Source organism: Phyllobates terribilis, unplaced genomic scaffold (genome assembly GCF_046119375.1).
Source record: "Phyllobates terribilis strain yellow unplaced genomic scaffold, ASM4611937v1 Scaffold_9__5_contigs__length_417890890, whole genome shotgun sequence".
Classification (NCBI taxonomy): Eukaryota; Metazoa; Chordata; class Amphibia; order Anura; family Dendrobatidae; genus Phyllobates; species Phyllobates terribilis.
The window spans coordinates 203,977,171-204,004,207 of record NW_027362769.1 but is presented as its reverse complement, the minus strand read 5'-3'; the positions used below and the strand labels follow the sequence as shown (position 1 = coordinate 204,004,207).

General features: G+C 46.5%; 2 protein-coding genes across 5 annotated transcripts in view; both read left to right on the top strand.

The window, feature by feature from the left end:
- Positions 1-10,677, top strand: part of VWA3A (von Willebrand factor A domain containing 3A) — a 134,060-nt gene extending 123,383 nt beyond the window's left edge. The window contains exon 37 of one of the 4 annotated variants that reach the window (XM_073647597.1): positions 7,761-10,677. Coding sequence is in view for 3 of the 4 variants with exons in the window: in XM_073647596.1 (XP_073503697.1) it covers positions 7,761-7,783 (23 nt within the window). In the remaining variant the exon portion in view is untranslated. The remainder of the gene's footprint in view (positions 1-7,760) is intronic. The other 3 variants (XM_073647596.1, XM_073647595.1, XM_073647599.1) reach the window with 3 other exon arrangements.
- Positions 10,678-13,796: 3,119 nt separating this feature from the next.
- SDR42E2 (short chain dehydrogenase/reductase family 42E, member 2) overlaps positions 13,797-27,037 on the top strand; it is a 211,563-nt gene continuing 198,322 nt past the window's right edge. The window contains exon 1 of the mRNA XM_073645722.1: positions 13,797-14,016. The gene's annotated coding sequence lies outside the window, so the exon portion shown is untranslated. The remainder of the gene's footprint in view (positions 14,017-27,037) is intronic.

Sequence of the window (27,037 nt, the reverse complement as noted above, 5' to 3'; positions counted from 1 at the left end):
CTTAACTGTTCACAATAACAGTGATTTTGACCAGGGGTGCCCAAACTTTTACATGTCACTGTAATAAGGTGCCTCAGAGAGGGTACATGTATAATGGTCAAATAGTATAGGGTATGCAGTTATTATGAGAATCCAGACAATGTCTTTAGAACAATATATAGGTTTCTATCCATAAATACCTGGTACTCTAACAATAAGTATACAAATAGTTTAAATGGCCCAGCATATGAGTTAGTAGTTAAGGTATTACCTATAGGAGTAAATTTAGCTGTGACCAAAGACAGAGACAATCGCCATGTCCCTCCACCTCGACGCGTGTTTCGCTCCTGGTTCTTCCAGGGACATGGTGATGGTCTGTGCCTTTGGTCACAGCTAAATTTTGTCTTACATGTAATGCACAGACTGGCCAGTTGCTGTCTCGACCTGAGGGTGACAGCTGCATAAAGCTATATGCAGCTGTCGCGTTCAGGTTGGAAGACCCGCCGGCAAGTCCATGCAATGTGTCCGATATCTGACCGATTTATATGGACGTCTGAATGCACCCTAATAGAGGATGTGGACCCCTGCTATATGGGAACCTGCAGTCTGTTTAGTCCCACTCATTTTGAGAAGGTGTATTTTAATAGATTTATACATTTTCCAGCACACTATTTCTTCTGGTTGTTTTTTTTTTGTACACCATCGGCATTTCTTTCATCAGTTTTTCCCAGGAATAGAGAATACATTTGTATAAATGTCAAATTTACATGCAGATGGCTGACTGCCTACGGGAAATCAAATAAGCCTCAGCTGACTAAAGGTAATATGAATGATTGAATGAATAGTCAATAATAAAATGAGAAAGAGGTGACTCAAGTGTGTTGACCTTAGGCAACCTATAGTAAAAATTTATTGTATATACTACAACCCACTTTATTCAATACTACGGTGCATTCACACGTTGCAATACAAAAAAGTGTGCGCTCACTCCTAGGATAGGAACTTATGCCTGGAAGCTGAAATGTGTCTGTGATGTGGCTCAAAGCTGTGCAGTTGCGTGAACCACTCCAGCGTTTTGTTTTTTTATTGCAGCATTGGAGTGGTGCAACTAATCCAAGTTCCCTGCACCTAGTATCATACGTACCCTCTGCCGTCTTCTTCTGTTATCGGCGCTGCTCCGGTTGGCCTTCGTCAGGTTGTGACCTGCCGGATCGCTCCAGTGTTTGCTGGTCGATCCGGAAGTCACAACTCAATGTAAGTCAATGAGAGCCAGAATGATTTTCTCATAGACTTGGGTTGAAAGCTTGTAACGGTGACCTCTGACTTCCGTTCAGTCAAGAGCTTAGGTCACAAGATTGCGGCACTGTACCGGAGCGGCGCTGGGAAGAGCTGAAGAAAGCGGCTGGCGAGTATAATACTAGGGTCATGGAAATTAGATTACTTGCACTACTTCAGTTCTGCAATAAAAAAAATGCTAGAGTGGTGACTTAAGCAGCCATTAGTAATAAACAGTTAATTTATAATTAATTGGAAACAATCATTAGAAGTGCTCAGAGGCTATTTGTGTTCTTACCCTGATCGTGTATTTTATATATGCATGCACTAATGATTAGATGCATTTAAAGTGCAGCTTTCATAAAGAGACATTTTTATATCCTATGAATAATTCGCCGACTTATGCAGTGATGTCGGGATATATGAATGTACGACTTTTATCCAAATCCATGTTGTGAAGAGTGAAACATGCTCCGCAAGATAAAGAACATACAGCGGATTTAGAGATCTGATCATGCTTTAATTTGCACATTATGTTTTTTTTCAGTCTTGAAGTACAATAAAACATTACATTATGATACCATGATAGCCAGAAAAATCTATGTACAGTGGTGGCCAAAAGTATTGGCACCCCTGCAATTCTGTCAGATAATACTCATTTTTTTCCTGAAAATGATTGCAATCACAAATTCTTTGGTATTATTATCTTCATTTAATTTGTCTTCAATGAAAAAACACAAAAGAGAATGAAGCAAAAATCAAATCATTGATCATTTCACACAAAACTCCAAAAATGGGCCAGACAAAAGTATTGGCACCCTCAGCCTAATACTTGGTTGCACAACCTTTAGCCAAAATAACTGCGAACAACCGCTTCCGGTAACCATCAATGAGTTTCTTACAATGCTCTGCTGGAATTGTAGACCATTCTTCTTTGGCAAACTGCTCCAGGTCCCTGATATTTGAAGGGTGCCTTCTCCAAACTGCCATTTTGAGATCTCTCCACAGGTGTTCTATGGGATTCAGGTCTGGACTCATTGCTGGCCACCTTAGAAGTCTCCAGTGCTTTCTCTCAAACCATTTTATAGTGCTTTTGGCAGTGTGTTTTGGGTCATTGTCCTGCTGGAAGACCCATGACCTCTGAGGGAGACCCAGCTTTCTCACACTGGGCCCTACACTATGCTGCAAAATTTGTTGGCCACCACTGTAAATACTTTTAAACTTGTATGATGAAGGGGCCTCTGTGCTCTGAAAACTTGCAAATATATTTCTTTATCGCTTCATTGGGGGACACAGGAAACCATGGGTGTATGCTGTGGTCGCTAGGAGGTTGATACTAGGCACAAAAGGAATTAGCTCCTCCTCAGCAGTATACACCCAAAGACTGGTACAAAGCTCGTCAGTTTTAGCTTGGTGTCACTAGGAGGCAGACCTCAATCTGATTCCAGATCCATCTTTTCTTACTTAGGTCACCCTGTTGTGTGTTATTAATTTTTTCCCTTTGTTTTTCAGGTTCTTCTCTACAGGGTAACAGGGTGCAACTTCTCACCCTGTTTTCCCAAACAAGACCGACCGAGAGAACAGTGTGGTGCCATCCACATCTTACCCCCTCTGGTCTGCTAGGCAGGACCTTACCCCCTGACGCTCCAAGCGTGCGTCAGGGCGGTTCGCGACGGCCGGCCTTTGCCTGTTCACCACCCCAGCCCTCTCCTCGGAGCGGTTCGGGAGGAAGATGGTGGTCACTTCTCTGCAACCTTCCCCTTTTGGGGCCGACTCCGTCTTTTGCACCGTCTGGGACCACGACGGTGCATGAAGGAGGATGTTTTTTCCAAGTGACCCCCTCCTGACCTAGGGAGCACCTGATTCTGTCCTTGGTATGGAGGAAAGGGACTCGAGACCTCGGCAGCTTAGCCCTCCTCAGCAGAGCAGGTACTGTCCCTCTTCTCTTCACAGTTCCTCTTCAGCTACCCGGCATCTGACTGATGCCCCCCGTAGCCTTGATCAGCCACTCTTCTCTTGTTTCAGCGCGCTCTCCCTACCGACGCGCCAATACTTAATTTAGTACCCGGCTTTCTGTGGCCTCCATTCCTGTCAGCTCCTCCCCCATCTTTCGCCTTCCAGCTTATCAGCGTGCCAGTTTCCACACACATGATGAGAGCGGCAGTTTCTCTCCCTGCCAGCTGGTTCACTCCCCCCCTTGTGCCCCAGCCAATCAGTGCCCTGGGGTTCGCTCGCACGCACTTTTCCACCTTTGAGAGAGGTCTTTTCTTTTTCTTTCTTGCCGGCCTGTTCCCGCCCCTCCTCGGCGTGCCAGCCAATCAGTGTATGAGGGTTCGCGCTAGTTTTCTATCCAATGAGAACATTTCTTTCCTGGGAGAAAACAGTTGGATATCTTTTATCCTTTCAGGCCAGATCTCCTCCACAAATGGGAAGAATCTCTCTCCGTGGACCCGCCATTCTCTCTTCTGTCCACTAAGACTGTTCTCTCTTTGCCTGATGGTTCCTCTCTTAAGGATGCCACCGACAGACAGATTGAGGCCCTTGCCAAGTCTGCCTTTGAGGCTGCTGGTGCCACCCTCTGTCCTGCCTTCTCTTCCACATGGGTAGCCAAATCAGTTTCCACCTGGGCAAAACTCCTTTGGCAGAGCATCTTATCAGTCTCCTCGCTGGACAGATTGCCTGATCTTACGGACCAGATTGCCCACGCAGGTAAATATTTACTTGCCACGTCCCTTGACGCCGTCAGCTGTTCCGTCCGTGTCACTGCAAATATTGTAGCCATGCGCAGAATTCTCGGGCTCAAGGCCTGGAATGCAGATCCAGCTTCCAAGAAGTCCCTTACCAATCTCCCCTTCCAAGGATTACGAGTCTTTGGGTCTCAGCTGGATCAGCTCATCTCGTACGCCACTGGTGGTAAGAGTACCTCTCTCTCCCAGCCTAAGCCCAAGCGCCTACCCACCAGAAGACGTTCTCTTAAATTTCATCCCTTTCATCATTTCTCCTCCCCTGGGACCTCCTCTCAACAAGACCGGTCTCCTGCCCAGCGAGGGAGAAGGAAGCCGTCATTCAAACCCATCCTAGCATGGTGCCCAAAGGGTCGCTCTACCAGGCCTTCAGGGTCCCGATCCAATAGATTCTCCTCTGTATGACGTGTCATCCCCACATGGGAATCCTCTCAGGGTTAGTGGTCGTCTTCTCTACCGGGATGCGTGGCTCTCCGTAGTCGACAACGCCTGGGTCAGGGAGATCGCTACCACAGGCTATAAGATAGAATTTTCTTCTCCCCCATGCAGACACTTCTTCATGTCCCACCCTCCAAGGGTCCCAGCCCAAGTCCCAGGCTTCTTTCAGGCTTTCTCCTCTCTCCTCCGGGCGGAGGTCATCGTACCCTTTCCCTCTCAAGAATGTTTCACAGCTTTTTATTCCAACCTATTTGTGGTCCCAAAGAACGACGGTCTTTTGCCAGATCATGGATCTCAAGTTTCTAAACCGACAGGTGTGCATCCGACACTTCAGGATGGAATCTCTCTGCTCGGTGATCACCTCTACTTCTGCCCCTCCAAGTGAGGTAGTCTTTAACATGGTGGAGTCTCTCCCCCTCCATTTAACAAGGGAGATCATTTCTCCATCTCCACTGGCAAGTGATCACAACGGACGACAGTCTCCTCAGATGGGGGACTGGTTTCCTTCAATACAACACTCCAGACTGCTGGAACTCCTGGGAAGCCTCTCTTCTGGAAGTCAGAGCCCTCGTCCTCACACATCTATCATTGGACCTGGAAGACCTTTCACTGGTGTGAGGACAGTCACACAGCTCCCATGTCCTTTTCCCTTCTATCCATCCTGGCGTTCCTTCAGTCAGGACTAGAGTCGGGTTTGTCTCTTAGTACTCTAAAGGGCTCAGGTCTCCGCGCTCTCAATTCTATTTTAACGGAATTTGGCCTCTCGCCCCCAGGTCAAGACCTTCCTCCAAAGAGTTGCTCACCTAGTGCCACCATATCGTCCTCCTGTAGACCCGTGGGATCTGAACCTAGTTTGAGCGTTCTTCAGGGGTGCTACTTTAAACCCATTCAGGACATCCCCTCCTCCCTTCTCTCTTGGAAGGTTTCCTTTTTATTCGCCATCACCACCATCAGACGGATCTCAGAGTTGGCAACTCTCTCTCTTGTTGTTCCCCGTTTCTCGTCCTCCACCAAGGCAAGGTGGTCCTTCGACCAGTTCCTTCATTCCTTCCTAAAGTAGTCGCCTCATTCCATATCAACGAGGATATTGTCCTTCCTTCCTTCTGCACGTCCCCTAACCATCCTCTGTAAAAGTCTCTCCACAAGTTAGACCTGGTCAGAGCTCTATGCCTCTACCTCTCAAGGACCGCATCCTTCAGAAGTTCGGATGCCTTGTTTGTCATTCCTGAGGGTTACCGTAAAGGACTCCCTGCTTCTAAATCTACTATTACCCGCTGGATCCACTTGGCCATACTGGAGCCTTATCGCGTTAAGGACAGACCACCCCCTCCGGGAGTGCGAGCTCACTCCACCTATGCGTTGGAGTCCTCTTTGGCTGCTCAACACCAGGCCTCTGAATCCCAGATTTGTAAGGCGGCTACTTAGTCATTCCTTCATACATTCGCAAGATTCTACAGGGTATATACCTATGCCTGGGCCGATCCTGGCTTAGGCAGAAAGGTGCTGCAAGGGGCGGTCATCCACCACCCGACCTGATTTAGGCAAGAGATTCTGTTCCCTCCCCAGGGACTGCTTTAGGACATCCCATGGTTACCTGGGTCCCCCAATGAAACGATAAAGAAGGATTTTTGTTACTCACCGTAAACTATCTTTCTTGGAGCCTTCATTGGAGGACACAGCACCCTTCCTGATTTTTGCCCATGTTGGGCCAGAGTGCCTCTGTTGGGCATGTATATAGTTTTTTTCTGTTGTTGCTTCTCCTACTACTTTTTCACTAACTGACGAGCTGTGTGCCAGTCTTTGGGTGTATACTGCTGAGGAGGAGCTAATTATTTTTTTGCCTAGTTTCAGCCTCCTAGCGACAGCAGCATACACCCATGGTCCTGTGTCCCCCAATGAAAGTTCCAAGAAAGAGATTTTACAGTGAGTACCAAAAATACTTCTTTTTTTCTGGTTAGCCAATAAAGGTATCACATTTAGAATACTTTTGTCTATTTTGGGCATAAGAAGTATTTGCATAGTTTTTCAGTCTTGAAAAACTTATAGAGATTATTAATATTATTTTTATTATTATTATTGGCTAACTAAGTCATTTGCTCATCTGTAAATGTAATGCTGTGCAGCAGTTGTAAAGAAAGCAGCATGTCATCCCGTTGCCCCAGTATTGAATTAAGTGACGGCTCCTTTTAGCTGGCTGCTTCAGAAGTGCTAGTAAACCAGAGGTTGTACACTGTTTCCCAGGAGTGGAATATAAGGAAAGTAAATATACTTTTCCATCCAGTAGGAAAATCACATGCTAATAGTAAGAGAATGACTAGCTTCTCAGTATAGTGAGCAGCTAGCGAAAGGTAACTAGTTGTATGACCCCATATAACCACTAAGTAGTATTTCGCCAAATGTTATTGTTTGCCGGTTAAACAATGTCTTAAAAAGTACAATTTTTAAGTCACTATTTAGAAATTGTATGTCATATGTACTGTATAAGTCTTCTTTTTTGGGACCATTTTCTGGCTTGTAAAAACCAGCATGATTTTCATGTGTGTATTATTTTTTTTTTTACTGATATTTTTTTTTGTAGCATTTATTTATACCCATATGCATTCTACAAATGTGTCAGAAAGAAAGATTGCAAAAAAATAAATAAAATAATAATTATGGCATTTTTACTTGAAAAAAAAAAAAAATGAAACTACCGGTATACATATTTCTAGAGATGCCGGCCAAAGAAATGTGCAGCAGCAGTCAAAAAAGTGCTCTGATTTACATTGCTAGCCTGGGCCAATGTGACTATTTTTGGCTGTGGCTACTTTGTCTGTGACACATGTAGTATGGCCAAAGATCACTGTATGCCACTTATGCATCACAGCATAGTGAATGGGGTGACATTGTACCCCAAGGTACCAAGAGAAGCAAGTCCTAATACATCCAACTGATCTTAACTTTTTGCGATTTGCTTGTCATGGTCAGAGTACGACCATATTTACTTGCACAATGTAGCAGTGGCATGCAGCAATCTTTGCTCGCGCCACTTATGCTGCAGCCAAAGTTGCCACGTAGCCTTATTCTTTATGGTCTGGAAACTGCGGGTCAACCTGGTGCTAGAATACCCTTGTGGGTTCTCCTTTGCGCAGATCTGATCCTTTGGTTGCTATTGAAGTAAAACTATATTTCTTCTTGCACTTCGGCATTTTTTTCTTACTTTCAGCAAGGTAGAGGTACCTTAAGAATTAACCATGGGGTTCTATAGATTTAGCTATGCACCATGCTCCGGCCTTCTGTCCTCTCAGAAATCTGCAGTCATCTCATGTACATTTTCTGTTACAGGGGAGAATACATGTGTTCATTGATCGTGTCATATGAGGATGTTCAAGAACCGTTTTCATTTATTTTATATGAAAGGACCAAGATCACAGCAACAAAAAAAACAATCAAGCAACATAGAAGAGAAGAAACAAGAATCTAAAAAGTATAAATTAAATAAAAAATATATTGTCTGTTTACATATATATACAGTACTGTGCACAATTTTAGGCAGGTGTAGAGAAAATGCTGCAGAGTAAGAATGCTTTCTACAATAGAAGTGTTAGTAGTTTGCATTTTGTTAATTGATAAAAATAAAGTGAATGAACAAAGGAGAAATCAAATCAATATTTGGTGTGAGCATTATTGCCTTCAAAACAGATTCAAAGCATCAATTCTTCTTGATACATTTGTACACAGTTTGTGAAGGAACTCGGCAGGGAGGTTGTTCCAAACATCTTGGAGAACTAACCACAGATCTTCTATGGATGTCGCTTGTGAAAATCTTTCTGTCTCTCCATGAAATCCCAGTCAGACGCAATGATGTTGAGATCTTGGCTCTGTGGGTCAAAATAATTGTTTCCAGGACCCCTTGTTCTTTCGTATAGAGTATAGTTCTTAATGTCATTAGCTGTATGTTTTGGGACCTTGTCCTTGTCCACCATTGAATTTTCTTTGGCTATGACCATGATACAATAGGACAATAACCTCAAACATGCAGCCAATGTGATTAAGAACCATCTTCAGTGTAAAGAAGAACAAGGAGTCCTGGAAGTGATGCTGTATGTTTGGGGGCGTTGTCCCTGTCCACCATTGAAGTTTCCTTGGCTGTCAACTACGACCATGGTCCACCATGTTGCCCATTTCTTGATGTCCTCAATGCAGAGAAAATACAGGTAGATTGTCATCCGTCATGCAATACGATCAGGGAGGCATCTGATTGGCTCCAAATTTATTCTACAACAGAACAATGACCTCGAACATACAGCCAATGTGATTAAGAACCATCTTCAATGTAAAGAAGAACAAGTAGTCCTGGAAGTGATATGTCCCCACAGAGCCCTGATTTCAACATTATCGAGCCTGTCTGGGACCATATGGACAGACAGAAGTATTTGAGCAAACCTACAGCCACAGAAGATTGGTGGTTAGTTCTCCAAGATGTCTGGAACAAACTCCCTCCCGAGTTCCTTCAAAAATTGTATGCAAGTGTACCTTTATTACCCCCGGTAATAATGTTCCCTTCAACCAACTGGGCATATACCTCCGAACTTCTCTGCCGATGCAATCATGTTTTGAGCAGGAAAAGCTAATTATTAACACTTCTACTTTCGAAAGCATTCTAATTTTGCAGCCTTTTTTCCATACCTACCTAAAACTTATATATACATTTCACAACATTGACATTCCAAGACCAAGAAGGAAAAGTCGTGGCATTAGGAACATCACAGGATTGCTGAACATGTTAATGATATGCAAATGATAAACTGGAAACAAAATTTTCAAAACATCTGGATTTATGGAGTATGAGCGCCAAACACAAAAACCCCCACACTTATAGCCTTGGCTGTGATCAATGACGTTATTAATGGTTGTCTGAAGAATGTTCTGCCGCACTGAATTCGCTTGGGCAAATTATCAAGATCCCCTGCTGGCAGCTTTATTTCCGATTGCTGACCAATGACGTCACAGATGTTCTCGATGGGAGAAAAGTCCAGAGACGCTGCAGGCCACGGTAGCATTTTTAGGTCACGCAGGCTGCGTACAGTAGCATGAGCAACATTTGGCCTGGTGTGGCAGTGTTGACAAAGGCTGCTGGCCACTTTGGAGAAGTGATCATGCAACCAAAATCAATGTAACGCCAAGCTGTTGGTGTATCTGGAGTGAGGACTAGAGGGGTCTGGCTACTGTACATTATGACACCCCACACACCATAATCCAAGAAGTAGGACCGGTGAGACATTCCCTCGTGAAGACCACTTCATGGTGCTGCAGACATGGTCTCCACACCAATATCCTACTGACATTGCATCCAAGACAAAAGCGGTACTCATTGCTGAAGAGGACAGACCTCAGTTCGAGCCTCCATTGCCATTTTGCTCAGCATTACGATAGCCTTTGAGAGCAGAAGCATGAGGCCAATGGCAAACCTGTAGCTGGACGTCAGGCTCATAGCCCAATTTGTGCAAAAGCTTTCTGATGGTTTGGATAGATGCTTTTTTGACGGCTTGGGCTTGGTTTTGTAACTTCCAATTTCACTTTCCATACTGAATGGATCACTAGGCGCCATTCATCTAATCTAATAATCCATCCATACAGAGGTTTGCCTCTGTTGTCACCTTTTTATGTTGTCATTTCTGTCCATCGTTGTTCTCCCGAACACTGAGATACAAAACATTGAGCCGTGGTGTCATCTTGGTATATGTGAGTTGCGATCTGCCGGAGTGATAAACTTAGGTCTCCAAGTTCAAGGATTCTGTTCCTCTCAGTTTGCAACAGGTGGTGATAACTGAAACGTCTACGAACAGGAGGCATCACACGATCATACCAGAAGACATTTTGAGGTTTCATTTAGCTAAAAAAAATCTGTTTCAGTCTTTCTTTTATGCCCCTACCACATGATACAGATTGGGGCTGGGGGCTTAAAAATTAGATCATTTGAAGATCTTGGTGACACCTGCTACGTACTCGTCTTGCATAGCCATGTGGCTTGTCCTTTTTGGTGTTGCGACCTCAATGTTGGGTTGGGGAGGGTGTTTTACGCACACACACTCACACACATATATATATATATATATATACATATATATTTATATGCACACAGTATATATGTATTTTGTGAATTAAATCCATTCCTCAAAAATATGTGCATTATGCATTCTGTGACTTTTATTTCTGTAAAATATTATTGAATATAATCTATTATAAATGTACTTTTAATTAGTAAAAACTTTGAGAAAAAGGCTCAATTTACCTGAATACTACAGGAAAAGTGAATAGAATGATCCATATTCCGTGTCTCATTAATATTTTATATATTTGCATACTAATGAAGTATATTTTATGGTCTTGTTTGTGCATTGTATTATCCTTGAACAAGTCTTTTATTGCAATATATTTTTAAATTATGATTAATAGCAACTTTGGGAATTCATAATCAGGATGGATAATGTGCTGTAGAATCTTCAGAATTCCCTACTGTAATTACTATGAAGAAACCCTTCAGAATCCTTGTTGAATTGCAACAAATTGCTTTTACTAAACGATAGGCATAGCAATCAGTGGTGGCAACAACGGGGCCTTTGATGGTCTGAAAATCAGCTTAAAACTCTAGAAAAGCATAGCCTTATTCCCTCTTACCCCATAAGTTAAAAATAGCTTTTGAAGCACATACCAGTCAAATATATCCAGGACCTGTCCCAATTCTCATACTCTGTAACTTACCATCCACTCTGGATGGTGCTCTTCATTAGCATTCTGTCAGCACTATAGGAGCTGGAGCTTCTGTTTCCACACTTGCCAGCATGCATTGCTCCTGCCATTGTACAATGGCTTTCCTACCCCCAAATTAAAGACCTGCCTCTCTCTTAGGCCTGCAGTTTGATAGATAGGAGAATGTTTCCTCTAATTTATTTCAGTTTTTCTGCTGCTAGTTTACATTATGCCACATTTTGTTAAGGTTAGAAAAGTTCCATGTCATTGGTAAAAATTCCCCTATCTACCTATCAGTGAGGGCCCCAGTGGGGCACCTACCAATTAGGAGGTTATCACCCATCCTGCTGATAGAACAACAACTTTTAACTGGACAACCCCTTTAATAAAATATTTCATTAGCTTAGAGAGGGTTTCTTAATAATGAAGAAGATGATGATAACTGATGAGACAGTTACTGTTTTCTTACTCCTTTCAGGTGGTCAGGAAAAAACACCAGTAAATCTTTTTTTGATTATCTAAGGTCTAGGGTAACGTTTCTCCTTGTGGAGAGTGACAAATCAATCCTGGCATGTCAGAGTGAAGAGACTTATAGGCCATGCATGCTCCTCTGGGAAATTAAATATGAAAATTGTCTCTTCACAGGGGAAGAGGACTAGAACTCTAGCGCCACCTATTGGAAGCAGCGATCCTAAAAGTCAATATCGACTCTTTAACAAACCTTGCAATATGACTTAGGATAAAAAGTCAAACCAGAATCTTAATTTGCAGACACGGTGTTTCAAGGTGTTTCCCCTCATCAGTGCCAAGTATGAGATGTGATTTGGCTTATAAGTTTCCTCACTCTGACATGCCAGCCTTGGGTTGTCACTCCCCACAAGGAGAAACGTTACCCCTTAGACACCAGTCCAGAGCCTCTCATCTAGCCAAATCAGATTTCATACTTTGCGCTGATGAGGGGCAACACCCCGAAACACTGTCTGCAAATTGAGATTCTGGTGTTATGTTATAACTAATCTGGCAAAAGCAAAAAAAACTGTAGAAGAAAGTAGTCAGATGTACCCTGGTCATGTATGAAGATCAGCAGCAGAGCTCATACTATTTCAGGAGTGATAAAACACTTGGTCAACGCAAGTAGAAAGACGGGTGAGAAAAGGAGAGAAGAGTGGCAAAAAAATGGAGTCAGAGCTTAGTTATGCTCCTGACACTCTGAAAGTATCTGTGATTGTCCAAAATAGATGCATCAAGAAGTCCACATTATGTAAAAATCTTTAGGATGACGCTAACGCCAAATTTTTTTGCAGAGATTTCCACAACTGAAAATCTGCTCCATTCATCGATTGTTTCAAGTGAATGAGAAACTTGAAATTTTGAAAATTTGATTATTGGAAACGAGCGCCCTTGATTACCAGTTCGCCAATCACACAACAAACGAACAGAATGCTCTTTCGAGTGAAATGATTTCTAAGTTGGCTTAATAAACCTCCTTCTCGGCAGCACATCGTACTGTGTAAACTGGATGTGTTTTGCCAAAAATTATGGCTTTCTATATAGACAATCTTCAGTTGTTTTACAGTAGCGAGTCTGCCCATCTAAATTTACCTTACAGGTGCAGAGACTGCTTTGAGCAAGAATGAGTCCCTGAGTTTAGGGACCTGAGTAGGTAATTGTCTCCCAACATGCCACAAAGATACACTAGAATACATTTTTTAAAAAAAAAACATTTAAGCGCTTTTGGAAAACCGCTGACTGCAGTTTGTTTAAAAAAATCCTCACCCTCCCCTGGTCCAATGCTGAGTCTCTGTTGGTGCTCCCGGTGTCTGTTATTGTTTGCAGCGCTGACGTCACATTAACAGCGCTGCAGCTCAGTGGCTCTGAGCAACTCGTGATGTCAACCTGGGCAGAGCCGCTGGGCTTACTGGATGCAGCGCTGTCGACATGAACGCTGTCGACATGACATCTGTGCTGTAGACAATTCCAGACACAGTGGCGAAGACCCAAGAATGGTGAGTAAGGCACTGTTTGTTTTTTTTTAAACTGCAATTACCAGACGTGGGTATTCCAAAACTAGAAAACCCCTTTAAGGACTTATTCAACGTTCGTGTTTTCATGTATTTTTCATGTAGTCTATGTTTCTGTTTTTTTGCTGACCAATTGTTCACAAAATTTAAAAAAAACAAGACATCCATTTTTTATTTGATTTGCGGCTCTCGCCCATTCAAGTAAAAAAAAAAAGAAGAAACCTATAGCACTCAGATGCCACCCGTGAGTCGTCTGAGTGCTGTCTCTTTAAGAGAAGCTTGGACTTTTTTTTTTTTTTTTTTTGCATACGACAAAACATCGATGATAAATCGGACACACGGACCAAAAGTGAAATGCTGAAAATCCGAAAAGTTCCAATTATCACACATGCGCTCTAATTTCCAAAATGAATCCAAAAAGAATAGAGACAATTCACCGGCTTAAAGTCTAAATTCCTCAGTATAGGATTTGAAAATACAGTTTTAGAAGAACTACAAGCCCCAGAACACCCTGCTAGACGCAGGCCAGATGCCATGCACGCCTGGGGTCACGGTGTATTGTGTGACGCCTCTAGGGGGGGGCCTGCGGCTATGTTACCATGCAGGATGTCAGGCTGCGCTGGCTGTCAGCTGCCCGGCAATGCTGTTAGTTCAGCTGAAGTTGACAAATAAAGAAGGCAGAGTTGTGACTGGACCAGGCTCTTCTGTGATGTAAGATGGGAGCTACAATCATGAACTTATGCCGGGTACACAGATAAACTCTGCTGGTTGGACCAGAGAAAAGTTTGAGAAACCTGTCAGCTGGATGGTGAAGGAACGTCAGTCGGGTAGGTGTCATCCTGTAATTATCTACTAAAAAGATCTAGAACATTTATTGTATCTGTGCCATATTTAGCAGATATCTTATATATTGCCCTTAGACTAGCCTTGGGGTATCAAGTTTTGGGGTAACGTAACTATTATTTTCCAGCCTCAGTTGTCTTGAAATGTCCACCTGTGAAGGTCATATTTATGGCAGGATAGTTACAAGCCATTGGACCATTGCAATGTTTTTGGAGCAATATTTTTTTTATTACTTTTATTTATATTTTATTTTTTTTATTTTTATATTTATTACTTTTTTTTTCTGTATTTTCTATATTTCTAGACATTTACTGCATTTTATGGCACTGCCGAAATCAAAAGTAACGCACAACATTTGTATGTTTTCCTAGCGAAGGTTTAGTAAAATGATCCGAAGCATCATTATTGTTGAATGTGAAATGAGAATTTTTGCAAAGCAAGTTTCCTAAACCACTTACACATTGAAATAATGTATAGAGCAGGTGGTGTCCAATGTGACCATAATATGTCTGATCACCTTATAGGTCTGTTTAAGGCCGGGGTCAGACCAGCATATTTTTTCTCTTCCAAGAGAACTGGGTCGATTATGCTAATCACACTCTGATCAAATTCTGATCAGAGTGTGATCCAATTTTCCCAGATAAGGAGAAAATGGAGGAAAAAAATTCTGTATCTTCTCCATTTTGTAAGTCATTGGAAATTGGACTGCACTCAGATGACATCCGAGTGCAGTCCGATGTTTTTTCACACACTTATTGACTTGCGTGGCCGAATGTGATCCAAATATCGGAGGGGATGCAGAGACTCTTTCTTTGGACCGGCGCAGTCCAAGGATAAAATCTGACATGTACACAGCTCCACAGTCTAACATTGGTCCAAGTGCGATCCGATGTTTTGTCAGACCGAAAATACGCTCCTCTGCACCTGTCCTAAAGGGAACCTGACATCTGCACCTAAAACTACAGGTGTTGTACAGCGCTGCTGACATTGGTAACACAAATGTATGTAAATGTTTTAGAGTCATAAACTAAAGATAAAAGAAACATTTCCATACGAGCTCGTAGCTTTCTGTGGTTGGTAACGTCTGAATAGAATTGGTAGAATGGCCAATTATGCACATTTTCTTACCAGATTGTTTTTTTTTAAATATCACTGATCTCTACCTTCAGTCTGGTAAGTTAATGGTTAAATCATTCATTATGGCTGATCCTAATTTTAAAGGGATTATCCCATTAACAACAACACCTATCTTCAGGATAAATGTATGATCACTGGGGGCCACCTGCTAAGACCACCCAGACTATGCTCCTACAGACAGTGAATGGGAGCAGTAGATCGGTATCTTGTGGATAGGTGACATTTTTAGTTTATAGGACAGCCTCCTCAAGTTGTTGGCCAGCTTATTGATCAAATGGGCTGATATTTTTCTTATTATCCCCTGAGTAATCCTATCAAGGAAAACAGTACACTATGTGTCTGGCACTTGGATTCGTCAGGATGGGGTTCCCATCTGATAAGTCTAGGGGTGAAGAGTGTGTGGCCATCAGGTTCCGCTTCCCCTTGACCCCTGGCCCTCCTCTCTCGGGAGGGAAGCCGACCATCGATGGCTCCTAGGTCTTACCTGGGCAGAAGTTCGGAGCGAGATTATGTCTCCTTTGGCTTCGGCTAGGGAAGGCTACTTGTTCCTGACCCTCTCTGTGGCCTTCTGGCTCGGAGGGATGGAGAACGATCTGTGGGGTCCTTTCACCTGTTGGAGAAGGTTACGACTGATCCCATTCCACTGCACTTTTTTTGTGCCACCTTTAGTCACTTTTTTAGCTCATCAGGGGAGAGACCACCATCTCTGACTTTAAAAAAAGAAAAATCAAAGAAAACTACTGTCGGTCTCCAATAACAAAAATCAAGAGCAAGAGCACGCTCCTTGTCTAGGAGATGGGGCCAGAGGTGGCCGGTAACCTGGGCAATCAACAGTTCTTGAGAACGGAGAGGATTTTTAAGAAAAAATAAATTGCAAAGTTGCTTGGTTTTACAAACACTTTGCAATTTTAATCATTTCTGAAGATAAGACAATCCCTTTAAACTGTGTATTCTTTATTCCATAATAATTTAAAAACATTGAGAATTATGCAGCTGGAACATCAGTAGATATCTGACATGTTTCACACCAAACATTTAGTCTTTACTCATAGCACTTATTTGACTATGAGTAAGGCCCTGTTCACACCTCATTTCTGCAGGGCATTCAAGACAAACCCCCGACACAGCTATAGACTGCAACGGCATGAACCGAGTGCAAATGAACGCCGCTTGTAATTTTTATTTTTTTCTCAGGAACAAACAGAGTTTATTTGAACTTCTTGTGTGTAATTGCAGTCTAGGGCTCTGCCGCTGGTTCGTCTGAATACCATTTTTAAGGGAATAACTGGAATGCACTGCAAAAATGCGGTGTGAACAGGACCTTAGGACCATGTGTTTGGCCTTTGGTTGTTGCTACTATATGAGATGTATTGAAACCGATGAGAATTTTTTTTTGTAGCTCCACCTGTTTGAGTCAAAAAGGTTGAGACTATCCTCCATATGCGCTGAATCGGCAAACACCTTTTATATTTATTGTAGATCTTGAAAGTCACTGCATTTTTCTTGTGCTACATAATTGGGATGCAAACTCGGCTCTAATATAGGAAACATACCAGCAGTAGACCATCAAATCTATGGTCTCAGCCGCACAGGGCTAAAGGTGACCTAAAGGGGTATTCTAGATCTAACCGGGTATTCCCAACTTAGCCAGAGGTATCTCATCAGGCTTGTTGTAATGCTCATGGTAGTGGAACCACTGCACCATGGTCCAAAGTGAGCCTGGTGGGATGTGACTAGGTGACCACCTGACACTTCGCCAGAGCCCCTGATGGTGGCAGGGGTGGATTAAGAGTAGCAAGGGCCCCGGGCAGTTTAGAAGGCGCGCCCCCCCCCCCCCACACACACACACACACCTGATGTATCATATGTCACATGATCCCCTGTGATAGATCATGTGATAGTTCACGTGAAATTAATTTGGCACAATATTAATATATTAATTATAATAATTTTTTTTAGGCTGTGTGCCCACTATGCGTTTTTTAAGATTTTCCGCAGCGGCAATTCTGCAGCAGAAATGCTTAAATAACGCATGGTAGAAGGCCTGCCATGTTCCCCAATGATAATCCGCAGCACTACCAATTATTTTGCGAAAGCACGGCGTTTTCGCCGCCATTGACTTGCATTGGATCGCATGGAATCTGCATCACTGCATCTGTACATGTGGATTCCATGCGTTTCAATGTGCGGATGGTACCCGGGTCTGGAGAAGAGGAGACTCTCCTCCGGACCCGGGTACCATAGAACCTGTAAAAAAAAAAAGAATAAAATAAAAAATAAATATTATACTTACCTTCTGATGGCCCCCGGTGTCTTTATCCGATGCGTCCTGGCTTGCCAGCAGCTCGCGGTAGACTAAAGGACCTGTGGTGATGTCATTTAGTCATGTGACGGGTAACGCGACCGCTGACGTCGGCAGGCCATCAGAAGGTAAGTATATATTTATTTCTTACCATTCTTTTACGGTCACACTATATAAATCCATGCCGGTTGCATGGATTTATATAGTGTGACCAAGTTGTCAAGCACTTTCCAAGTGATGCTAAAATCACTTGGAAAAGCGCTTGACAACCCGCATGCGGAAATGCATGTGAAGAACGCTTCACTTCCGCATGTCCCTGACAGGAAAACGCATGTACAATCCGCATGCGTTTTTTCTGCCAGGGAGATGCAGAAACGCTCAAAAAAAATCCGGAGCATTTCTGCATCGTGGGCACATAGCCTTACATTAATTGTATGGCTTAATATTGAGCACACGTAGCCATCTATACACAGCAGGAGGCCGCACGGCACCATCTATACACAGCAGGAGGCCGCACGTAGCCATCTATACACAGCGGGAGGCTGCACGGCGCCATCTATACACAGCGGGAGGCTGCACAGCGCCATCTATACACAACGGGAGGCCGCACGGCCCCATCTATACACAGCGGGAGGCCGCACGTAGCCATCTATACACAGCGGGAGGCCGCACGTAGCCATCTATACACAGCGGGAGGCCGCACGTAGCCATCTATACACAGTGGGAGGCCACACGGCGCCATCTATACACAGCAGGAGGCTGCACGGTGCCATCTATACACAGCAGGAGGCCGCACGTAGCCATCTATACACAACAGGAGGCCGCACGTAGCCAACTATACACAGCAGGAGGCTGCACGTAGCCATCTATACACAGCAGGAGGCCGCACGGCGCCATCTTTACACAGCGGGAGGCCGCACGGCGCCATCTTTACACAGCAGGAGGCCGCACGTGTGGCGCACCTGAGGGTTAAGTCGCCACAAAGGTACTGCACCTCACCCAGAGGTGTGGTGTCTCCTCTCAGGTAAGGAGGGAGTGCTGCCTGGAACCCTAACACCCGCATTCAACACTACACTTCTCCAGGCCGGCTGGAAGGGCAAGATGCATGTGCGCAGCTGCTGAGCCCTGTCCCTGCCTGGAGTGGGGGGAACCAAAGATAGGGGGAACCAGTAGTGGGTGTGGGTGGAGGAAGCAGTTTAGGGGAGCACCATAGAAGGAGGTATATAAAGGGAAGCCATCTTAGGGTGGCAGAGGAGAGAAGGACAGATTAGTCAGTGGAGAACAGTAGCTGTGAGCTGGACAGTGCAACCTGAGGAACTTAACAACTGTGAGTAAAGACTCGGATGACTGCACCGCACTTCCTCCGTCCATTATTTCACCTGCGCCATCTTTCCCTCTGCACTACAACGCCCAGTGCAACCAACAACACCTACACTACCCTGGAGCTAGCTCTTTCTGTGGAGAGCCATACCATCCCTGCTGCAGTAACATCAGCTCCAGAGGACTGCTCCGCAGCGGTGGCTCCCTTTAGCCGGATTCCACAGGTGGCGTCATGAACACTTTACAAATCCCCTATAAATAAAGCCCCTTTTGTTGACCGCCCTGGGCCACGGACCGGGCCAGCCACCGTGATATCCCCCACCAGCAGCCATAGGCCCGGATGCTGAGTACCCCACGGCTCTGGGGGCGCGTCATCTCTGGCGTCACGAACAGGATACGTGACCAACCCGTTATCAGCGGGTATTGTGTGCCTAAAGAACTGTTTTTCTACACTGAATGTGCCGCCTGCAGCAGAAGAACGGGCGCCATTATGTGCATGATCAAAAAGAACAACCTGGAGCCTCCCATCGTGGGCCGGGTCCCAGAATAGCGCCAAAAGCACACCCTGTCCCTTGCAACAGTGACTGTCTGCATAGATGTGTCTGTCAAGGCAGGGAGGACGTCGCAGGGAGTGACCGACAGCAAGCTGGGGGGGGCCTGATGGGGTTCCCGCAGGAGACCCAGGCCGAAGCCCTGCATAGGAAGGAGTTCTGCAGGCAGAAGCTCCAGCAGCTGGAAAAGGAGTGGGTGCTCGTCGGGCGGGTTGCGAGCGACTGGAGGCCAAGAACAAAGCCGCAAAGGCTCAAGCCTGTCAGGCGGAGTCTGCCCACCCCAGCCCCATGAAGAAGGACTCATGGTGAAGTTTGACCTGAAGGCTGGGTGGGGCTTCATCCGAGATCCTGACTTCGCAAGGGACATTTTTGTGAACCGGCGGAATGTTGAGCCCGAGCTGGAACAGGGCCATCCCGACCGGAATCTGTACCCCGGTGACCGTGTCACTTACACTCGGCACCGCGGGAACGCGGGTGGTACGCCCTCCAAGTGTACCGTGTGATTGAGGACACGCCCCCGCAGGACGTAGCTGATGACCCGGCTGGGTCCAGCAAAAATCAGAAATACCCCAGGCGGGGACCCCACTACTAGTAGAGTAAGTGGGACTAAACTGTAAATAGTCACCCATAAGGGTACAGTAATTTAAAGTTTAAAAAAATAATGTTTTCTAATAGTGCATGTGCATAATTACATGTCAGGGTATACAGACTCCAGGCTGGGGACTGTGAACAGCCAAAAACTGATATTGTATATAGTTCTGCACTTCTTAAAGTGCTCCCTATTGGTTTTATAAGTGTAACCAAATGACCTCAGAAGAAAAACCCATTTGGCATGGCGGAAGACGTGGTTCAGCACCAGGATCACCTATGCCCTGCAGCCACGCCCAGGGCCTACGTTGAGGGTTTGTGGACGGATCCCTCATGCTGCTACCTTTGCACCTGTTTAATAAAGAAAAAGGACACCCGGTTGCAGCTCGTGCTGTAACCTGCAGAAAAACGGTTTATGTGAAAAGGAATGTTATTAAAAGTGCTGTTATAATGTTATGATAACCTGTAACGTTCAAGAAAAAGTGCCTCCCATAAAGGTAAGAAATGTTATGGTTATGATCTTATATGTGATGCATTTAAAAATTTGCATGTCTGTAATATACCCTGTTTTACTCTGTTCCAGCCCGCGGACGTGCTGTGTTTTACAAGGGGGGAGTGTGGCGCCCCTGAGGGTTCAGTCGCCACAGATGTACTGCACCTCACCCATAGGTGTGGTGTCTCCTTCTCTCAAGTAAGGAGGGAGTGCTGCCTGGAACCCCAACACCTGCATCCAACACTACACTGCTCCAGGCCCGGCTGGAAGGGCAAGTTGCATGTTCTCAGCTGCTGAGCCCTGTCCCTGGCTGGAGTGGGGGGAACCAAAGTAGGGGGAACCAGTAGTGGGTGTGGGTGGAGGAAACAGTTTAGGAGAGCACCATAGAAGGAGGTATATAAAGGGAAGCCATCTTAGGGTGGCAGAGGAGAGAAGGACAGATTAGTCCGTGGAGAACAGTCAGGGAGCAGAGTCTCTTAGGAGCTCTGCTCCACAAGCAGGGCCCAGTCTTAGAGGCCCCGGAGGGGAGCAGAGGAGTAGGCTCCGTTTTGTTAAAGGGATCCCAGGGGGTACGGCGAGTGCTGGACGGCACCCGTACGCCCCGAATCTGTCAGAAGACAGAAGGATCGTAGGCCGCAAGAAGGGGACCGGCCCCTTGACCAGCCGTGTTACTCCAGGTCTCGGCTGGAAAAACCGGAGGCTTCGGGCTTTTATAGTCAGTTGCCAAAGCCTCATTCTAATCTCCGTGAGGGTCAAGCAGGTCCGGGAACTCCAATTAGACAGGAGGGACTTCAGAGCACCCGAGCGGGACTGAGAGTGGGGAAGCGCAGGGCAGGAGGGAGAAGATCCAGCGTGAAGATGGTTTAGTGAGCAACACAAGAAAGCGGGGTTCCGTCATGTACTCCTAAACTCCCTGGGGAAGAGCTGAACCCTTGTTCTGGTGAACGCAGCGCGACGTGGGAGCTGGACAGTTCAACCTGAGGAACTTAACAACTGTGAGTAAAGACTCGGATGACTGCACTGCACTGCCTCCGTCCATTATTTCACCTGCGCCATCTTTCCCTCTGCACTACAACGCCCAGCGCAACCAACAACACCTACACTGCCCTGGAGCTAGCTCTTCCTGTGGAGAGCCATACCATCCCTGCTGCAGTAACATCAGCTTCAGAGGACTGCTCCGCAGTGGCTGCTCCCTTTAGCCGCATTCCACAGGTGGCGTCACGAACACTTTACAAATCCCCTATAAATAAAACCCCTTTTGTTGACCACCCTGGGCCACGGACCGGGCCAGCCACCATGATATCCCCCACCAGCAGCCATAGGCCCGGCTGCCGAGTACCCCGCGGCTCTGGGGGCGTGTCATCTCTGGCGTCACGAACAGGATGCGTGACCAACCCGTAATCAGCGGGTATTGTGTGCCTAAAGAACTGTTTTTCTACACTGAATGCGGCGCCCGCCCCAGAAGAACGGGCGCCATTATATGCATGATCAAAAACAACAACATGGAGCCTCCCATCGTGGGCCGGGTCCCAGAATGGCGCCAAAAGCACACCCTGCCCCTTGCAACAGTGACTGTCCACATAGTTGTGTCTGTCAAGGCAGGGAGGACATCGCAGGGAGTGACCGACAGCAAGCTGCCATGGGACCGCCCCCGAAAGGGGAGGGGAAGAAGAGAGAAAGAATGGAGACAGGGTGTGGTCTTAACCAGTCTAGACAGACCGCACCCGGCAGCCAGCATGGACGGAAGCAAGTATCCAGCCTCCGCCTCTGGCCTGTGGCAACAAGTGACCCCCCTCACCCTGGAGGGGGAATCCAATAAATTGTCCCCGGAGGATGCGACATTCCTCCAGAGTAAGATTCTGGAGCTGAGCCAGCAAGTAGAACAGGCCCAGCAAGCAGCAGTCACCAAGTGGAGGAGCAAGCTGCTAGAGAAATTGGCAGCACAGTGGAGAACAGCACAGGATGCCAGCAGCGGCACCCCAGCCCCGGTGGAGCCCGCTGAATACCAGGAGGCCGTGTGCAGCACAGGAGCAGGTAGGAAGAAATCCCCAGTCCCGGGCGCTGCAAGCGCCGACCTGCTCCTGGGCCTCCTACACCAGCACTCCCCGTACCCCGCCATGCCCTCCCTGGAGCAGCTGCTAAGCCCGGAACCTCCACCCCCGGGTGCTGATCCTGAGGACCTTCTACTTGGTGCCCTCCCGGAACCTCCACTCCAGGGCGCTGCAGCCAGGAACCACCTGCTCGGTTCCCTTCCAGAGCCTCCACCTCCGGCAACCAAGTGGGTGTACAGCGCGCCGGCCTTCAATTGGTCCGCCCGGTTCGAAGATCAGCAGCCATGCCCGCTACTTCGGACACCTGGGGAAGAGCTGAACCCTTGTTCTGGTGAATGCAGCATGACGTGGGAGTCTGTGAGCTGAACAGTGCAACCTGAGGAACTTAACAACTGTGAGTAAAGACTCGGATGACTGCACCGCACTGCCTCCGTCCATTATTTCACCTGCGCCATCTTTCCCTCTGCACTACAACGCCCAGCGCAACCAACAACACCTACACTGCCCTGGAGCTAGCTCTTCCTGTGGAGAGCCACACCATCCCTGCTGCAGTAACATCAGCTTCAGAGGACTGCTCCGCAGCGGCGGCTCCCTTTAGCCGCATTCCACAGGTGGCGTCACGAACACTTTACAAATCCCCTATAAATAAAACCCCTTTTGTTGACCGTCCTGGACCACGGACCGGGCCAGCCACCGTGATATCCCCCACCAGCAGCCATAGGCCCGGCTGCCAAGTACCCCACGGCTCTGGGGGCTCGTCACACGTAGCCATCTATACACAGCAGGGGGCTGCACGGTGCCATCTATACACAGCGGAAGGTCGCACGGCGCCATCTATACACAGCAGGAGGCCGCACGGCACCATCTATACACAGCAGGGGGCCACACGCAGTCACGCACACACAAAAACATATACAGTCATATACATACATACACGCATAAACACATTTGAAACACAAAAATACATATAAACTGACATCACACAATGATATCTGCCTACACACACACACACACACACTCAATCACTCACACACACACACACTCACCATCCCCCGGCTCCCATCGTCCAGCTCCTCTCCGGTGGTAAGTAGCAGTGCAGGGCGCGCACTGCGTGACGTCACACTAGCAGACACGGCCACGCACAGGGCCGTGTCTCCTAGCAGTGATTGCCCTCATAATATGTGCGGCACATACCGGCAGTCAGAGGCTGTGGGCCCCCGGACCGCTCCCCCAGCAGCGGCGCACGGCCGCTTCTTCTCCTTCGGCCGGGCTAGCACTGCACCTGTTAACTTCCCTGTGTGCTGGCCCGGCCGAAGATGAAGGGGTAAGAAGCTGGAACAGCCAGGAATGCATGGCACAGGCAGGCACTGGACAAGAACTGACAGAATTGGCAGGCCTACAAGTGAACACAGCTGGTACTGGCAGGCACTGCTGGTATACAGGAAGGTGCGGCAAGTACTAGCAGACATGGCTGGTATACAGGCAGGCACTACTGGTATACAAGTAAGCATGGCAGGTGTTGGCAGGCATGGCTAGTATACAGGGATACAAGAACAGGGGACCTGCCAACTAGCAAGCTTGCAAACAGACAACACATTGATCAGGTACTTCCCAACAGGTGGAGGTGCCTTAATTAATAAGTGTCTCGTAGCTATTGGAGACTGCAGCAGCAGGAGTAAGTGCAGGCCAAGGACCAGGGAGGCGAATGAGTCGGTGTCCCTGCCGGGGGAGATGAGGATGGGCATCGCGCAGGGACGGCGGTGTTACACTTGTCAGGGGACCCCTGTTCTTCACACAGTTATGGGTTCCAGAGTTGCGACCTGCATTTTTGGTATAGCCTTTGGATTTTGTAATATCCTATTGTAATTATTGGACATTTTAGAGGGAACCTGTCAGCTCCTCCATGCTGCCCAAACTACAAGCAGTATGAATCGCAGCCTCTCTACACGATTGCAGCCGGTTATACCCTCTGAAGTGCTCTGACGTTTCAGAGAAAATGTACTTTGAATATCTGGACGGGGACCGGAGACTAAACTAGTCAAGCACTACCTCCGGACCGGCTCTTCCCAGCACCCCTTCAGGTGGTTGGCAGGTCTCTCCCTTGCGTGTACATAGGGACCACCTGTAAATCACCTCGAGCAGCGCTGGGAAGAGCTTCAAGGTGTATCCTGTCTGAAGCATTTCAGAGAATAATAAACCTGACTGCACTCGAGCAGCCAGGCTGACATTTATGCTGGGCGTAATTTGGGCAGCATGAATCGACAGGTTCTCTTTAACTTCTCTAATGCTTTATTCCTCCAGAAAAAATAATAGCCACCACCTCTCCTAATTAAAATAAACATGTTTCTTTCATCCAATAATGCATATTTTTCTCCTTTTTCTAAAGCCGGCCATACACAGTAGATGGCTGTTAGCCGAACGATGCTTCCTTCTTTTGGCTGACAGCCATCTCAGCCGACTCTCCCATACATAGGACCACTCTCTCAACCGAGGGCTCCTATGTTCTGTATGAGAAAGCCCCCTACTGACATGTCGACCGGCAGCTTATCTCAGGGAGAACAATGTGATCACTAGTAGTGTTGAGCGATACCATCCGATATCGTATTGTATCGGACCGATACCCAAAAAATATCGGATAATGCCGATTCCGATACCGGAAACCAATGCAAGTCAATGGGACACAAATAACGGAATGAAAATAAACCCTTTCTTTCCTTGTAGGTTAATTCTACATGAAGGAAAACAACTAAGAATAATGTAGAATGTATTGGGGGAAGTGGTGGAGACATTAAAGGCATAGAGGTTTAGCCCAATCAAATGGAATAGCTGGAATTAATTTTTTTTTAAGACTTTCGGAGTTACAAAGATATTGACTATGTTAATCTTTTTTAGATTTTGTCAGATATTTATGTTTCACTACTTCCATTCTCTTCACCTTCTTTTTTACTTCTCCCACACTTTCTCCTTCATCATCCTCAGCAGCAGCATCTTTTTCATGAACTTCTTCTTCACCTTATTTATCTTCTTCTTCTTCACCTTCTTCCTATTATTCTTTTTTTTTACATTCTTCATATTCAACTATTATTCTTCTTCATATTCTACTTCTTCATCTTCTTCATATTCTTCTTCTTCATCATATTCTTATTTGTGACAGGAATTCCTGTAGTTGTTATCCCTAAAAGTTTGAAGATTACACCTTCCGTTCTGCCTGTCACAAAAGATTTACAATAGGATTTGTCCGCGTTCAGTTTGGCCTGCAGCAGCAGGTCTTTTCCAGGGGCACCACGAGGAGGAACGGACTCACCCCCATACACTGCTTAGTCTTCTTCTGCTTATAATTTAGATAATATCTTTTGCTCTGATTTTTAGTCTTATGCTTAATGTTCTTCTGCTTTTTGTTCTGCAGCTTCTTGTTCTTCTGCTTCTTGGTTTTCTGTCTCTTGTTCTTCTGTATCTTGGTGGTTGGCTTCTTGCTCTTTGTCCTCTTGGTCATCTTCTTCAGGGTCATCTTCTTGGTCTTCTTCGGGGTGGTCTTCAGGGTCGTCGTCTTCAGGGTCGTCGTCTTCGGGGTCCTCGTCTTCTTCGGGGTGGTCTTCAGGGTCCTCGTCTTCAGGGTCCTCGTCTTCGGGGTCCTCGTCTTCGGGGTGGTCTTCAGGGTCGTCGTCTTCAGGGTCGTCGTCTTCGGGGTCCTCGTCTTCTTCGGGGTGGTCTTCAGGGTCGTCTTCAGGGTCCTCGTCTTCGGGGTCCTCGTCTTCTTCGGGGTGGTCTTCAGGGTCATCGTCTTCAGGGTCGTCGTCTTCGAGGTCCTCGTCTTCTTCGGGGTGGTCTTCAGGGTCGTCATCTTCAGGGTCGTCATCTTCGGGGTCTTCGTCTTCTTCGGGGTGGTCTTCAGGGTCATTGTCAGGGAGATCCAGAGTGATTACCCAAAACCATTTCAAAAAGCTTGAACTTGGAAATGTAGCAAAAGGTATAAGAAGGCTGAGGAACTGCCGAGAACCAGCTGACGGTACTGGAACCCGGATGGGTAGCAGAAGGTACAAGTGCCAATGGAACTACCGAGAACCAGCTGATGGTACTGGAACCCGGTTACTAAGCAGGAGATACCTGTGCCAGAAAGCACTACCAAGGACCAGCAGACGTTGGTGGAACTCGGATACTGAGAAGGAGGCACGTAAGCCAAAGGCACTGCCGAGAACCAGCTGACGGTACTGGAACCCGGATGGGTAGCAGAAAGTACAAGAGCCAATGGAACTACCGAGGACCAGCTGACGGTACTGGAACCCGGTTACTAAGCAGGAGGTGGATGTGCCAGAAAGCACTACCAAGGACCAGCAGACGTTGGTGGAACTCGGATACCGAGAAGGAGGCACCTAAGCCAAAGGCACTGCCGAGAACCAGCTGACGGTACTGGAACCCAGATGGGTAGCAGAAGGTACACATGAAAAAAAAAGTAGCAAGGCCGCGAGCTGGCCAGAGTTACCGAAACCCACAATCCTACAGGGGGTGCTTGTCCTATTGGCACTATGGAACCAGCCTTCATTACCAGATCCCGCAGCCCACATA